The sequence below is a fragment of the Austrofundulus limnaeus genome, unplaced genomic scaffold, assembly GCF_001266775.1.
Source record: "Austrofundulus limnaeus strain Quisiro unplaced genomic scaffold, Austrofundulus_limnaeus-1.0 Scaffold3, whole genome shotgun sequence".
In the NCBI taxonomy this organism is placed as follows: Eukaryota; Metazoa; Chordata; class Actinopteri; order Cyprinodontiformes; family Rivulidae; genus Austrofundulus; species Austrofundulus limnaeus.
In genome coordinates this window covers 5,694,984-5,709,707 of record NW_013952405.1, presented here as the reverse complement: position 1 = coordinate 5,709,707, position 14,724 = coordinate 5,694,984, and the positions used below count along the sequence as shown (strand labels likewise).

Genomic DNA, 14,724 nt, shown 5'->3' with positions numbered 1-14,724 from the left:
CCCCCCCCCCACAGGTGTCCCTGAGGGACACGGTTTAACGTCTTCTCCAAGTCCACAAAACACAGGTAGACTGGTTGAGCGAACTCCCATCTGTACTAATTATTGATAAATTATTAAAGTATTAATGATAAATTTTCTTGTTTGAGACTTTGTGCCAGTTTGCACATTTTGTAAAAGACTGTTTTAGTATTTTATGTAGGTTTTGACAAAGGACAGTTCCCTCTGCAGACTTGAAAATTTGCCCCCAACAGAAAATTCAAGAGTATCTACAGTATCTATGGCTCGGTCCTCAACATCCGGGTGGACGTGTCACTGTTATCTCCTTTTGTGGTGCATTTATCAACAAATGTTTGTGCAAAAGGAGTGTGATTTAAAGTTGCTAAAAGCATGGCATTTGTTGAATTCCACTGAGTCACGATGGTCAAACCAACGTGAACTCCTCATCATGTGGTGACATGTTGTGCTGACCAAAGCAGTGACCGAACCCAGAGGACACCCCATAGTCCGTAGGGAGTCCAACATCACATCAGTCTAGTAGTAATAAGATGCAGCTCACACTGAGAGACTGCAGCGAGCATCTGTGGCTCAACGAGAGGTCAGAAAAATGAACACATGTTAACATGAGACCCAAATCTGTTTGTCTCGTAAGAGAGGTATAGTTGTCTCTACTTCCACTTCCTGCATCCATATGTAGGTGTGTCAGAGTGAAGTAGCTGCTGTGTCAGCAGCACAGCAATCTGAAAATTGCCCATCCATATGTATGAGTCTGAGTGCATTTCCGCCCCTCTTTGTCCAGCCAATTCAGTACTGCGGAACCGGAGACCGCACATGATGAGACCTACTGGAAGCAACAGCACGTACCACGCCCTCCGGGACCAGACCATAGAGCTTGAGTGCATCGTCCAGGGCCAGTGAGTGTCTGTCTGTGCATACGTGTGCACCTCTGTCGTCACTAATCAGATAAATAAAGCTGCTCCTTCAAAACCAATCTGTACTGCCTCAYATCGTCTCAATTTTCTCTCCTGCCACCTCTTTTCTTTCTTCCTTCTCTAACTCATCCATCTTCTTTCCCTCCTCTCTGTTGCATGTCTGTCTTTTTCCATCCATACCAATCTTCACTCTTCTCTTCTTCAGCCCAACTCCTGAGATTACGTGGGTAAAGAAGAACGGTGAGCTGTTGGAATCCCGTGCCAAGAAAGAAATGTTTGGCCGCCGCCTGCGCCTCAGTAATATCACAGAAAGTGACAGCGGGGATTACCAGTGCATAGCTCAAAACACCCAGGGGAAAGCCATACACACATACAGTGTGACAGTGGAAGGTGCTCTTTCCTTTATTTGTAAACTCAAATACACAGAAACAGAAATTTAAAACACTTTAATGTGTAAAACGATGTCAAAAGGCCAMACAGCTTTGTAGTTTCTGCTGCATATTTTAATTTGCTTTACGGATGTAAACAGTAAGTAAATTATGAATGAAGATGTCTTGTAGTCCTGAAGCAATAACCAGATAAATCTTGGATTGGATTATTAATAGAAGATTTATGCAGAACAGTAAAACTAATGAAGTATCTTTTTATTTGCTAGAGATTACAAAKCCAATTAACGTCTTATAAAACTTGATAGATTTTATTTGCTTATCTCTTTGAGCCTTCCTTTGTGCAGTAGGCCTTATCAGGAACATTTAAAACCTGGCCTTACTTCTTGTTCATTTTATTTATTCASTTTTGGCTTTTCTGGTTTACTTTAGTGCCATATTTTGTTCTTTGCAGCTGCTCCTTATTGGAAAAAGGTACCAGAGAGTCAGATTTATGCCCCAGGTGAGACAGTCAAACTRGACTGTGAAGCGAAGGGTACCCCCTCTCCCACGATGACCTGGACCATTAATGGAACCCCCCTGTCAGGTTAGAGCACAAACCCAGCTGAATTATTTTTTTTACACACATCCTTGGACACTTTAGATGTACTAAGAGAGTGAAAATCTTAAACAGCAACTGATAAGGACCCCAGACGAGTCGTGACAGCAGATTCATCACTGATTCTCAGTGAGGTCATCTTTGGAGACACTGCCATCTACCAGTGCCAAGCCTCCAACAAACATGGAACCATCCTCACCAACACATATGTATACGTCATTGGTGAGCATTTATTTCCCACACACCACTTTAACTGTATTCTCTCTGTGTCTGATTCTCTRTGAATGTAAAAACTTGTATGTTTTGGTTCAGAGCTGCCTCCTCAGATCCTCACTGAAGACAGGAAACTGTATGCGGTTACTGAAGGACAGAAAGTTTTTCTGGACTGTGAGACCTTTGGCTCTCCTAAACCTAAAGTCATATGGTGAGTATTTCTGTGACTTGTTTTTAGTCTTCCAGTGTTAGTTGGCAAATTTTCACATTCTATTTCACAGATCTGATGTTATTGCGTAAGTAGCTCCTCATACGCATAAATTAGCAACTAAATGCTGTTACATCTGGGCTGTGACTGWGAAATCTGTTAGCTAGGCAAGTATCCAAACAGGCTGTTTTTTWAAATGTAAAATAGAAGAGAAGAGGCATTTAAACAGTTGAGTTTAATTTCTGAAAAGCTTAAATTGGAACCATCTTGCTGAATTTTTCAATGTGTTTGTGTGKTKTTKTTTTTTTAGGGACAGTGAGGCATCRTCTCTTCTGGCAGATCCAAGGRTAAACCTACTCACCAACGGGGGGCTTCAGATCTCAAATGTCACCCACGAAGATAAGGGTCTCTACACCTGCTATGTACAAAACACCAACTTGTCAATCAGTGCAGAGCTGGAGGTGTTCAGTGAGTGAGGCACAAACACACACACCAAATCCCTTAGCAGCTTAAAGTTATTGCACATCCTTCAGCTTAYCTCATAACTTTTTTYCCCTAATACCCTTCATTTCCCCTGCAGACAGGACAGTGATTCTGTCACCACCCAAGAATCTGAAGGTGCAGCCTGGACACACAGCAGTCTTCACATGTGTGGCCCATTATGATGCCAGTCTCAAAGTTCCCATCATTCAGTGGAGGAAGAACAATACAAAGCTGTCTGAATCCTCCAGCAGTGAAAAGTGAGACTAAGACTCTTGCACATTTCARCATTGATGAAAGAAWAAAAGAYGTTGGCRAGATGATGAGGTAGAGAGGAGGGAAATTATCGTTAAAATTGCCTTTCTTTTCAGATACACATTTGATGGGTCAGAATTCAGAATATCTAATATGGAACCAGACGATGAGGGACTCTACACCTGTGAGATCATCACATCGCTGGACCAGGCTGTTGCAAGCGCAATGCTTGTTTTATGTGGTAAGAGCACTGAGCCTGGACTGGATACACGCAAACACAAATTTGTCTTTTAATCTAAAACACAGTTAAACTACATAAATGTAGATACATGCAGTGTGCAGGCAGTTGTGATAATATTGATATTGATATTGGTGTTCCCCACAGACCGACCAGACCCTCCGGTCCTTCTGCAGATCTCTGATTCTGGTGATCGGGAAATCACTCTCAGCTGGACTCCTGGTTACGACCACAACAGCCCTGTTCTAGGTTTACTGGAGACAAACACACTTACATTTTATACAAACCTTTCTTCTGTAGCCTCAAGGCTTTAGCATTTCTAATAACTTAGTTTATGAGGGAAATGGAACCAGTATGATTAAACTCTAATCTAACAATCTCTTGAGTGTTATTCTGCAATAAGTTGGCGCATTTTTCTTCCCCATCACTCTTTCGTTCTATTTCCACAGAGTATGTTGTGGAATTTGAGGACCAAGGTTTGAAAGGGAAAGGTTGGGAAGAGCTGAAAAGAGTAGGAGGAAATGAGGAGAGTGCTGTCCTCCGCCTGTGGCCTTATATATCCTACCGTTTTCGGGTCATTGCCATCAATGAAGTGGGCAAAAGCGACCCGAGCAAGCCATCTGAAATCTACAACACACCTGCCGAAGGTAAAAGCCTTTATTTTGCAATGAAAGYTTTTTTTTTCACTGTAAAAGCAAAGCCAAACAACATCAAACCATCTAAAACTGTCCTTTTTCTCCTTCAATCAGCTCCAGATAAAAACCCGGAGGACGTCAGGAGTGAGTCTGTAAACCCAGATACTCTTCTCATCACCTGGGAGGTGTGCCTGAGTGTATTATTTTTAAACAAACATATGGAGAAAGTGCATTTTCTAAAAAAAAAATAAAATAAATAAAAACCATGATGTGAATGGTTGCTGAATGTATTTGATGAAATTTGTTGTGAAATGAATTAAGCATAATGGAAGGTAAATTCAGCTGATATAAAATCAGCAAATTTGTAACTAAAAGCTTAAATTAGCAAAACAGTAACCAAAACATAGCAGATCTGCAGCCAAATGCTAAAATTAGCAAAATTGTAGCTAAAAGCTAAAATTAGCAAAATTGCAGCTCAAAGCTAACAGCTAAAATAAGCATGAGATGACAAAAACAGAAAAAATATGGTATTCCAGAAAACAATGTTTTTGAAGGAACTGAAAAGATCCTAGTGTATTTCTATGGGAAAGAAATTTGTAAATAAAGTTAAATAATAATAGTATGCAAGGCAAATATATAATAACACACTATTCCTGATCAAGTCAAATGATTTGATATAGAAATGATAAAAATATCACAAAGAATGAAGAGATGTTTGATTACAAAGAAACTATAGACAGAAAAACAAGTGTGGGATTAAATCAGCATTCACACTAATATTTGTTTTTAGGAGGATTTGAACTTAACTGCCTGTTATTCCTTTTGCTACAGAAAATGGACTACCATAACTTCAATGGACCTGATTTTAAGTACAAGGTCCAGTGGAGGAGAGCGGTGGGCAGTGGGCCTAAGTGGCATGAGAGCAACACGACAGAATCCTCCTTGGTTGTCAGCGGTGTTGGAAATTTCTCTGCCTTTGAAATTAAAGTTCAGGCTGTTAATGCGTTTGGGGAAGGACCTGAGCCAGACCCGGTCATTGGCTACTCAGGAGAAGATGGTAAAATATTTTAAATAAAACCATCTTCAGCTGTATACTCTTCTTTAAATGTAAATTTTCATACTTTGTTTTGTCTCTCAGTTCCACTTGAAGCGCCGATGGATGTGGGTGTTGAATTGATAAGCAGCACAACAATCGAAGTGAAATGGTTCGCTGTGGACAGAGAGTCGGTCAGAGGACACCTGCTGGGATACAAGGTGCTGCTTCTGCACCATCACTTGTTTATATTCTCACTTTAAACTCTGAAGCTTTAACACGATGTCTTGATTTGATTGTTGTTGTTCTACCAGCTATATGTAACCAGAAAAGGCTCCAGGGGCCACCACCGAGGCAGGAGGTCCAGAGAGTCCGAGAGCACCATGGTGAAAGAGACTGGACCCAATGAAGACAAGACGATCATCAGTAATCTCAGACCGTACTCCCACTACGTCCTGAGTGTCACTGTATTTAACAAAAAAGGAGAGGGACCTCCATCTGAGCCAGTGGCCTTCAAGACTCCAGAGGGAGGTAAGAATAAGTTGGTGGTGGGTTGACAAGGCTGGAAAAGGGAACGTGATAAAGTAATTGGACAGGATTCAATATAGAAAACAAGACATAGAGATGGAGCAAGATAATGACTGGTGTGGGACTGAGGAGGATTGTGAAACAGCTTCTGAGATAGATTTTATTGAACAGACGGGGCTTTGATCAAAACTGAATAAGCCCCTTTTAAGTTGATCGCAGTTTAACCTGGCCTCTTTGTGCTGCTGACAGTACCTGGTCCTCCGACATCCTTGATCTTGGACAGCCCCTCAGAGACAGAAATGACCCTGCGTTGGACACCTCCAGAGCATCCCAACGGCGTCCTTACTGGATATCTACTTCAGTACCAGTGGAGTAAGCATCCTTTATATTTCATCCAGAAAACCTTTTAAAATCCAAGTTTCTCTGGAGTAATGACATTATTTATTTAGAAGATACCAAAGTTAAATTGATGAAACTATAAAAATGTCACAAAATCTTTGTTATGCACATCAGCCAGTCAGGTTTTGAGAATCTGACTGAACGGTTTTGGCCTTTATTGTGGTCAGTTACAGAGAGTGACGACGGGCCCTTGCAGGTAAAGAAGATAGATGACCCCACAGCCACCAACTTCACCGTACAGGGCCTGGACCGTCACAGGCAGTATTCTTTTTACCTGAGGGGGTGCACATCTGCTGGGGAGGGAGAGTTCAGCATGATGACGGGGGCCACCACACTGGAAGGAGGTCTTATTTATCTTTATTACCAACATAGTAATTATTGGAAGTTTGTGCTTGTGTTTGTACACAACATCCCTATGTCATTATTGGGGTTATATTTATATATTTATACTGTATTTTTGCCTATCTCTATACTACAGCCCCCCCTGACAACATCAACGTGTCTGTAGGGGAAAACTTGGTAAATGTCAGCTGGGTGGCCAAGAAAAGACACAGGAATATTGATTTCTACATTCACTATCTGAAGAAGAATGGTACGATATACGCACTAAAAAACTGCATTCATATTCTGAACAGCAGCAGAATTGGAACTGAGGTTTTCTGACTTGCTCGTACAGATGGCAGCAAATCGAAGAAGTCGGAGAAGGTGAACTCCTCTCAGTCCTTCTATCAGCTTCAGGGTTTGAGTCCCGGCTCTCACTATGTCCTAAAACTCATCTATGGCAATATCACATTTTGGGATGGTGAAATCAACACAGCAGGAACAGGTAGCACTCTGTTGTTATTCGCTCTGTTTCCTTTAATTTCCTTTGTTTTCTCCTGTGGGGTTTCTGTGTCTAAAAATATCAAACTGGATCCTAAAGAGAGTACCTTGCAGTTCTTTTGTTTTTATGCTTGTGAAATGCTTTCAAAGACTCTTGCGGGAAGAGCTTGGTTAGCCATATGAAGGGTTAGACTTCAGTTCTTTGGTGAAATGTCACCTTGTCAGGATGCATAACACACTTTTTTGTGTGCTCCCGATTCTTATCTCATTTATCTTGTGCTGTCTACCCTTTCTATGCTTTACTTCCTTCTTGTATTTTCATCCTGATTTCCCTAACAAAAAAAAAAACTTTCTCTGCTTTATAACTATTTCACACCTATTTTTTTCTTTCTTTGAAAGAAGTGACAGAGGTGCAGCAAAGCATCGCAACGCAGGGCTGGTTTATCGGAGTTGTGAGTGCCATCGCACTGCTGTTGTTGATTCTGCTCATCCTCTGTTTCATCAGAAGAGGTAAAGGAGGGAAGTACTCAGGTAAGGACTTACTGAGTGCTACTGATTAAACCATCACACTCCTGTTGATTGCACATTACAGTTACTTACATAAAATTCTGTGAATATTAACAAAGTGCAAATATTGGCAGTAGCAGGTAGCTGTAGCACTCTGGTGTGGTCTCACCTTGCTACTTTTTATGTATTTTTGACTTGAGTTGTTTGAATATGAATTTCCGTTTGGTCTTGAAAATGTACTTTAGGCATTTGGATGTGAAATAGAAACATAAAAGATCAAAGAAAAAATAATTTTGTTTGATATTACCCAGAAAGATTGTCTAATGTTTTGCACTTTAAATCTGACTCTTGCTGTTTGACAGAACAGTTTACTGATGCAAACATAATTGTATAAAGAAATTGAAGTGAAAGTAATGCGTGACTTGTCTCACTGTCAGTGAAAGATAAAGAAGAGGGTCCGATGGACTCAGAAGTTCGACCAATGAAGGATGAAACTTTTGGAGAATACAGGTTTGTTGTCTGAAGTTTTTATGGAACGTTTGAATTCCTAACAGCCCTGAATCCCTTGGCACTGCTTGCTTTTCCTAACCCTTTGTGTTCATTTTGACTTTTTTTTTTCCTCTGATGCGTGCCCCTGATTTGCAGATCTCTAGAAAGGTATGCTGTGATATGTTTTACCCTTATATGTTACCAACTCTAACAGTTTTGTCCTTTCACTTTCTTTTTAAAAGCAGAAAGTTTTATAGAATGCATCAATGCTTCTTTAATATGAAGATTGGTCATCTCAGCAGTCCACAAACCTTAAAAATCAAAAACTTTTTTTACTGCACGTGATCAGCAACCCTTTTTCTAACAAGATGTCATCAGATATTTAAACACATTCTTGTGTGTTTGATGTTGCTGCATTTGCAAACATGTACTCTCACCTGCTCTAGTGATCTTGAGGAGAAGCGGACAGCCAGCCAGCCGTCTTTGTGTGAGGAGAACAAGCTCTGCAGTGAGGACACCCTGAACTTTAATGGCAGCAGTGCCATAACCACGGAGCTCAACATGGATGCATCTCTGGTCAGCCAGATCAGCCGTCCCAGCGAGGGGTTCCATAGCATGCCTGAAAACACCCCGCTAAACCCCAACTCCATCTCCTCAGCCTCCAACGGCATGCCCAACTCAGTTAATATCCTCAATTAAACCCCAAACATCCACCAGGGACCGTCAGACCAAAATCTGTCAACACGTTTGTGCCCATGCTCTCTCGCTCCCCTTGAACCTGCTGTTTATTTTGACATCCAATGCAAAATCAGTTACTGACTACTCGGACGCCCTCAGCAGTCATCCGACTGATTAGACTATTGTGACCAAAGGAGTGTCCAAAGTGGTGGACATGCGACACAAGTCTGATCTTCTGTCATTTATGTAGTTTCCAGCTAGTTCAACCTGTCTTTACTTCATCCCATTTTGTCGTTTTTTTTTGCTCCTTCAGCAAACAAATGAAATATAAACAGAATGTTGTAAGTTTGAAATATCAGGGTGTGTTGTCAGGCAGAGATGCAAAGCAGTGCATTAAATAAAACTGGAGGATGATGGTGGAGCCCAGGAGAGGCAAACAAACTGCATACATCTTATTTATCGTTTGTGTGTAATTTGTATGTCCCATGMCATTTATTGGCTCACATTGTACTCACTATTGACATTTTTAATTTATTTATTATTTTTGTATCTGTGCTTAAAACACACATTTTTATTTACTATCATTTTCATATTTATATCAAGCTTGTGGCTTTTTTATTTAGGATTTTTAATAGATCAAAATGGTTTCTTTGAAATCCAGGCATATAATTAGGTTTGAGGGGGACTTGCTGTGAAGACACGGAGCAGCAACTGGTGTATATAGCTGCATCACTGCATCTACATCTATCWATTCAGCCGTAATACAGTATTATAGATATGGAATTGCTCCTAAGTTCCTGTGCCTGCCGGGTCTGCATAAAGCATCAGACTGATTTCATTACAATCTCGCCTTCATACCATAAGTGTAACGTCATTATTGGAAATGAAAATTGTACTTTTTGTTGTTGAGACCTATGTGTAAGCTCTGTGTGACMGTCTTGTCTCCTTCTTTGGTGTATTAAAACACTGTTGCGTCTAATTAACAATCTTTTTATACCTGTTCATCTCATTCTCCTCAATCTGATTGAACAGCAGTATTTTTTGAAGRTTAGAGTGTGCCGTTTCTTAGACACTCTCTGAAGATTTAAGTTTTCAAACTTTATCAATGCAAGCTAGATTGTGTAGACAAACATAACAACGGCTGGGTGAAGTGGTGGTTCACATTTTAYGAAGCAGAGTTTTGTGGAAGGGTTGTGGTCAATTACAGACAGGTACCTGTTGTAGATACAACCTCAAAACAGAGTTTGATTCTGACCAGACTGATGAGCTAATGGCTAGTCCGAGTGGAGCCAAGACCATAAAAGGGTCACTGCATCTTAAAACAACACTGATCTCAAAAGTTTCATCATGGTTCATTAAAATATTATTTTACAAACTTTTACATCCCTGTCAGTTTCGCATTATTTAGTTATTTATGTATAATTCTATGGTTATTAGTATTGCCCATAGCAGCAGCAGCTAGCTATAGCATTTTCTGTAGAGCCTGAGCRATTAAGGCATTAAGCTGGAATGCTTGTGTAATTGATGGGACTGTAAAGACAAAACAAAACAGTGTTCACTTGAGCTTAGCCCTGGTCAGGTTAGCCGTTAGCTCATCAACTCTCCTAACTGAAGTAAACAGCTACCTTATCTACAACAGGTAAGATATTAAGTGTTCAAAAAATGTTCACAGAACTAACTTTGAACAATTTGAACTATCACTTTAAGTTATGATGGAGGTGAACTGTTGGTATTTAGATGAGCGAATGTATTGTTTTCAGGGTGAGGTAGATGTTGCATTTCTGTGCTTTTAATCTGAGGAAAAACAGGACTCCGCAGAGATGAGAAATGTTTTAAGTAAAGTGGGAAGGGACATTTTTTTCACAGAGTGTAAATAGAACCCTCAAAGAGCCATGTTTGATAGAAAATTTTTAAAATAAGCAGGTTTAAAATCACTGATCATTTTAAAACGTTTCAAGTTGAAGATTTTCCTTCTTCTGTGCTATTGCTATGAATTCAAACATTGTGTTTTTGATAAATGACTGCAGTGAGATTTTGGTGTAGCAAAAAAAATTGTTCATAGGCTACTGTAGTTGAAGAACAAAAAAATTTAAACTAAACAAAAAAAAATCCAAGTTCTGTAGATGTTTGCAAACAAAATTTGAGAATCAAGAATACTGTATGTACATTAGTGTCATTTAGTGAAAGTAGGTACATCTCACTGAAAGCTAAGTTAGCGTTCATGCATATGATCGTCCAGCAACATGTTGCAGTGCAGTGAATATCTGTGGAGTTTTAAACATGATGCAATTATGCGGGGCAGAGCTAAAGTAAGCAAATTAATGCCCCCCTTAAAGCACTGCTCTGACAGAACATCAGCTGACACATCCTGAGGCAGTATGAAGCATCTAAAATAAGGCTAGAATCACAGAAGTTGTGTCCAAGTTTCTTRATTTTTGGACAAAAAGACACACTCAGGACATTAAAAAATCTATTTTCATACAGGACAGATGAATGATTCCATTTATGCCAATATTTTAGCACGACTCTCTGCTGCCAAACATCTGTGTTTGTCAGTGTTCGGGGCAAATGTTAGCTCTGAATGGGGAATGAGTGTACACACTCACAGATACTCACTCCACTGCTACTCACTCTTTGCTTTTTTTTTTTTCGTATTTTGATGGAATTCCAAAGTGAATGCTGGCCTTTGCTTTTCCACTGTTGCTAATGTTTCCCCCTCTGTTTTTATAATTAAAATGGAAAGAAAAGAATTTATTTGAACACAAATTGATATGTTTCAAAAGAAGCTTTGTTTGTCAAGTGATGAAAGAAAAGTGATGAAACATGAAGGGGTAAGACGTGTGTGTGCCACTGACAGCGGGGGGAGATGTGCCTAGTTGTGGTGTGTTGGTTAGCACAGTGATGATGCCTTTATGTACACGGGGTGTTTTGACAAGAGACGAGTGCAGAAGCGCCGCAGATGAGGCAAAGATTTACTAACTGCTTAATGATTCTAACACTGTAACTGGATCTATGACTGAAAAATAATAAAAAAAATCAAACACTGAAAAATATGAAACTAAAATTGTCTCGTTTTTGTTCTTTAAGATCATAAAAAAATCACAAAAATCCAAAGCAGTTGGTTAATAATTCATTCATATTAATCATGAATATAGAATCATTCAGTGATATTTGCACATTGTTGCCAGGGAACAAGCTGGTGGTCAGCGGGAGCTGGTGTTGAATTGATTAAAGTAGTCCTTGGTGGGTTTGTTGGTGTACAGCTTCTTATTCAGATATTCCTGACTGGGGCAGAAACATACATTTGCACACATTAAGTGTCTCAGAAATAGCTGATTAAATGTCATATTTTAGAGAATTTCATTGTCTTTAAATAAAATAAAGTGAGCTGTGAGTGTGTTTTTATGTCTGCTGGGCTTACTGTGCTTGCTGCTCTCTGGCCAGCTGCATATTGACCCGGTCCAGCTCGATCCTCTGCTGTCTCCTCAGCTCTGCTGCTCTTCTCTCATCCTCCTCTGCTTCTCTGGACATCTTCAGGAGCTGAAAGTCCCGAGCTGCATTGCTAATCTTTTCAGCATTAAGTTGTCTCTGGAAGCAGAAATAAATAAAAGTCTCAGATCTGCTCGAATCTGATTTAAAACCGTGGGTCACAGGCTGATAAATCTGCAATGATTAGATGATGATAGAGCACAAAAATAGTTATATTGTTTAAATCTTTCTATGTTTTTGAGTAAATAACKGAATTTCTTCATGCAGTCAAATAAAAAAGCAGCTTAAAGAATGACATTTTGCAACATATTTTTATGTTTCTTCACTTCTTGATGCACTGAATAATGAAAATATGTTAAAAAAGATAGCAGCTGGAAAATGTTACATTTGTAAATACAATAAAAAGTCGGTATCTACTGATGGACGGATATCTACGGATGGAAGCTCCAGCCCAAGTGTGCAAAGATGAAAAATGTTTCATTAGTCGTTTGGCGTAAAAGCTTCTGCTGAATGATGAAAGACATTTTATGTAAACGTTTTAACCTGACACCAGCATGATACCTGTCTGTCAYGGCGCTGTTGTTCCCTCTCGCGGTGGATGGCGCTCAGCTGCTCCGGGCTCATCCCCTTCCACCTGTCAGACTGAATCTGAGGTGGGTTCCCTCCTCCCACATCTCTCTTCGCTGCCTCTGTGTTCTCAGTCAACATGTCAGATGTCACTGTATGCCACAGCTCTGCCAGATTCTCCCTCTCCTCCGCTTTGCGTTGTTCCTCGAGGCTTTCCGCTCTCTCGGCTGCCTGCAGGAACATATGGCGGGGCCTCAGCACTGACTCTGGGAAAAAGTTCATTCATTATCCTTCCAATGATTAAAACAGCAGGGGSCATACAAAACACTCAAATGTGGTTAAAGAACCAGCCATATGCTGCACATTCTCCTGAGAGAGCCACTTAGTCTGTTGCATTTGCTTGTGCATTGTACATGTGAGCGGTTATTAGGGAAACCACAAAACTGCCATGAAAAATACCATAACCTCAAGGATTTACAGCAATCCTTCCCAGWGGGAAATTTCCAACAAGTGCATTCAAGCAAATGAGGGAAGTGCTAAGTGGGGGGTGGTGCTTTTTAAAAACAGTCAATTATCTTGCATACGTCAAARGAGTTTTTCCATTCGTGTCGGTTGGCACTGAACAATATGACTGCCGCCCTCCTGTGCCAAGCCTGTGTATGCATCACTTAACATATTTAGTTTGTAATTCTTTTTTTAAAATCCCACCTGAGAACAGTCTGTCACAGTGCCAAACCCCACTGGATTATCCTTCAAGTGTTCACATTGTGGGCATGCGTGACCACGTGCACGCACACACACGTGTTCCCTACCAGAGCTTGATTGTAGTTGTTGAGAGCGACGCGTTCAGCTTTCTTTCCCGCCTCCTCGAGTGCGGCCTGCTGAACCTGAGTTAGGTCTTGATGCACCAGTTCCCTGTCCGCTAACATCTCTGCAGCACATGGAATAAGAACTCGTGTGAAATGTCTGTTTTCATGCCTGCAGTAGCCATAAMTCTCTGAACAAAGCTGCTCAGTGACACACTCATACATACAGTATATTACAGCTTTAGGGGGGATGAGCATCCATCAAAGTCACCTGGCAGAGAGGACTGTGTGTGGGAGTGTGTGATTGTTTGTGCAGGAAAGCATGAAGCATGCTTGTGATTTACTGCAGCTGTAAGTGCGGATGGTGTAAGCTCATCTGTAATCATTGTGGGGATGTGTTTGTATGCGCGTTTGATTCTATTAACCTCTATGCTTGTCCCCCATGTGCCTTCTTTTATCCTTTTCCATCTGCGCTCGCAGATCTTTTTCTGTCCTTCTCATTTGTTCTCTCCTCGTTTGATCCAGCCCAACACCTTCTCCCTTCATGAAAGCAGTTGCAGCTTGGTTATTTATTAGCCATTCATTTGAATGAAGTCCATTGTTTTTCTGAAGCACACAATAGACGCTTACCTGGAAGATTTGCATGCTGGCGGGCCCAAGTTCACCTTCTGGAATAGTAATCTGGAATGCCCCCTTCAGGCCACACTTCAGATCAGCATCACGAGAGTCCTCCACACGCTGCTGAGTGGCCCAGTACTTGGTCAGGTCCTGATGCTCACGTTTTCTTTTCTCTTTCACATTAATGTCTTGCTGCACATGTGATTCATCTTGGTACTTTCTCAGCATATCTGATATGCAGTAAAAACATGCCTTTAAACTGCTGAACAGTAATTTGATTTATATAAAATGTTTTCAAAATACATTATTCTATCCATAATTTACCAAAAGCTTTGTCTCTTTGTTTCTCCATGTTCTGCTGTCGCTTCTTGTCTTGGCTTTGCCGGTTGAGGGCGTCAGTGTCCAGGCCCATCACACGCAGTCGGGTGTTGAAGATTCGGGCCTTGCGAGCTGCTTCTGCAGACCTTCGTGYCTCCACGGCCTTTTCTGTGGACTTGTCTAAAAGCAAGTCCACTTTGTGCATCTTTACAGTTTCTGGTAAGTTAGGATTTCAAGAATAAAATATTATTAATAACTTGTGGACATGTGCTCCAAACCAGTGAAATTCATCAAACTTACAAACAAATCTTCTGCTGTGACCTGATGAGCCTATATCAAACCTGAAGCTTCTTCTCAGCATTCTTGGATAAATATTTTTTCTTTGTCATCTGATAATAAACTCTTTAAATGAGCAGCTATATAGTAATGATTTACTTTGAGAATTGCTTACCTGTGGAACAGAGTTTTTGATCAAAGGTCTTCAATATATCAATATAAAATATCAGTGAATGGTGTCTGTTCATCAAC

General features: G+C 40.5%; 2 protein-coding genes across 6 annotated transcripts in view; one reads left to right on the top strand and one right to left on the bottom strand.

The window, feature by feature from the left end:
• l1cama (L1 cell adhesion molecule, paralog a) overlaps positions 1–11,451 on the top strand; it is a 42,938-nt gene extending 31,487 nt beyond the window's left edge. For 2 of the 3 annotated variants that reach the window (XM_014019166.1, XM_014019173.1), the window contains exons 8-29: positions 797–911; positions 1,135–1,319; positions 1,770–1,901; positions 1,989–2,135; positions 2,226–2,337; positions 2,645–2,802; positions 2,915–3,074; positions 3,186–3,310; positions 3,455–3,556; positions 3,757–3,954; positions 4,057–4,127; positions 4,774–4,999; positions 5,081–5,196; positions 5,290–5,506; positions 5,753–5,875; positions 6,070–6,246; positions 6,381–6,494; positions 6,579–6,728; positions 7,124–7,255; positions 7,669–7,741; positions 7,877–7,888; positions 8,167–11,451. In XM_014019166.1, coding sequence (XP_013874620.1) covers positions 797–911; positions 1,135–1,319; positions 1,770–1,901; positions 1,989–2,135; positions 2,226–2,337; positions 2,645–2,802; positions 2,915–3,074; positions 3,186–3,310; positions 3,455–3,556; positions 3,757–3,954; positions 4,057–4,127; positions 4,774–4,999; positions 5,081–5,196; positions 5,290–5,506; positions 5,753–5,875; positions 6,070–6,246; positions 6,381–6,494; positions 6,579–6,728; positions 7,124–7,255; positions 7,669–7,741; positions 7,877–7,888; positions 8,167–8,419 — 3,098 coding nt within the window. In that variant the 3' untranslated portion in view covers positions 8,420–11,451. The remainder of the gene's footprint in view (positions 1–796; positions 912–1,134; positions 1,320–1,769; positions 1,902–1,988; positions 2,136–2,225; positions 2,338–2,644; positions 2,803–2,914; positions 3,075–3,185; positions 3,311–3,454; positions 3,557–3,756; positions 3,955–4,056; positions 4,128–4,773; positions 5,000–5,080; positions 5,197–5,289; positions 5,507–5,752; positions 5,876–6,069; positions 6,247–6,380; positions 6,495–6,578; positions 6,729–7,123; positions 7,256–7,668; positions 7,742–7,876; positions 7,889–8,166) is intronic. The other variant, XM_014019182.1, reaches the window with a different exon arrangement.
• Positions 11,037–14,719, bottom strand: ribc1 (RIB43A domain with coiled-coils 1). Of its 3 annotated transcripts, XM_014019205.1 has the most exons (9): positions 14,648–14,719; positions 14,497–14,558; positions 14,203–14,412; positions 13,891–14,108; positions 13,686–13,800; positions 13,267–13,385; positions 12,449–12,685; positions 11,820–11,986; positions 11,037–11,683 (listed from the first exon to the last, which is right to left on the bottom strand). In XM_014019205.1, the coding sequence occupies exons 3-9, from the start codon at positions 14,399–14,401 to the stop codon at positions 11,602–11,604; spliced, it is 1,137 nt and encodes a 378-aa protein (XP_013874659.1). In that variant the 5' UTR covers positions 14,402–14,412; positions 14,497–14,558; positions 14,648–14,719; the 3' UTR covers positions 11,037–11,601. The 3 variants fall into 3 exon arrangements, with proteins under 3 accessions (XP_013874659.1, XP_013874645.1, XP_013874653.1); XM_014019191.1 differs by having other exon boundaries at positions 14,203–14,558; XM_014019199.1 differs by lacking the exon at positions 14,497–14,558 and having other exon boundaries at positions 14,648–14,709.
• Positions 14,720–14,724: the final 5 nt, after the last annotated feature.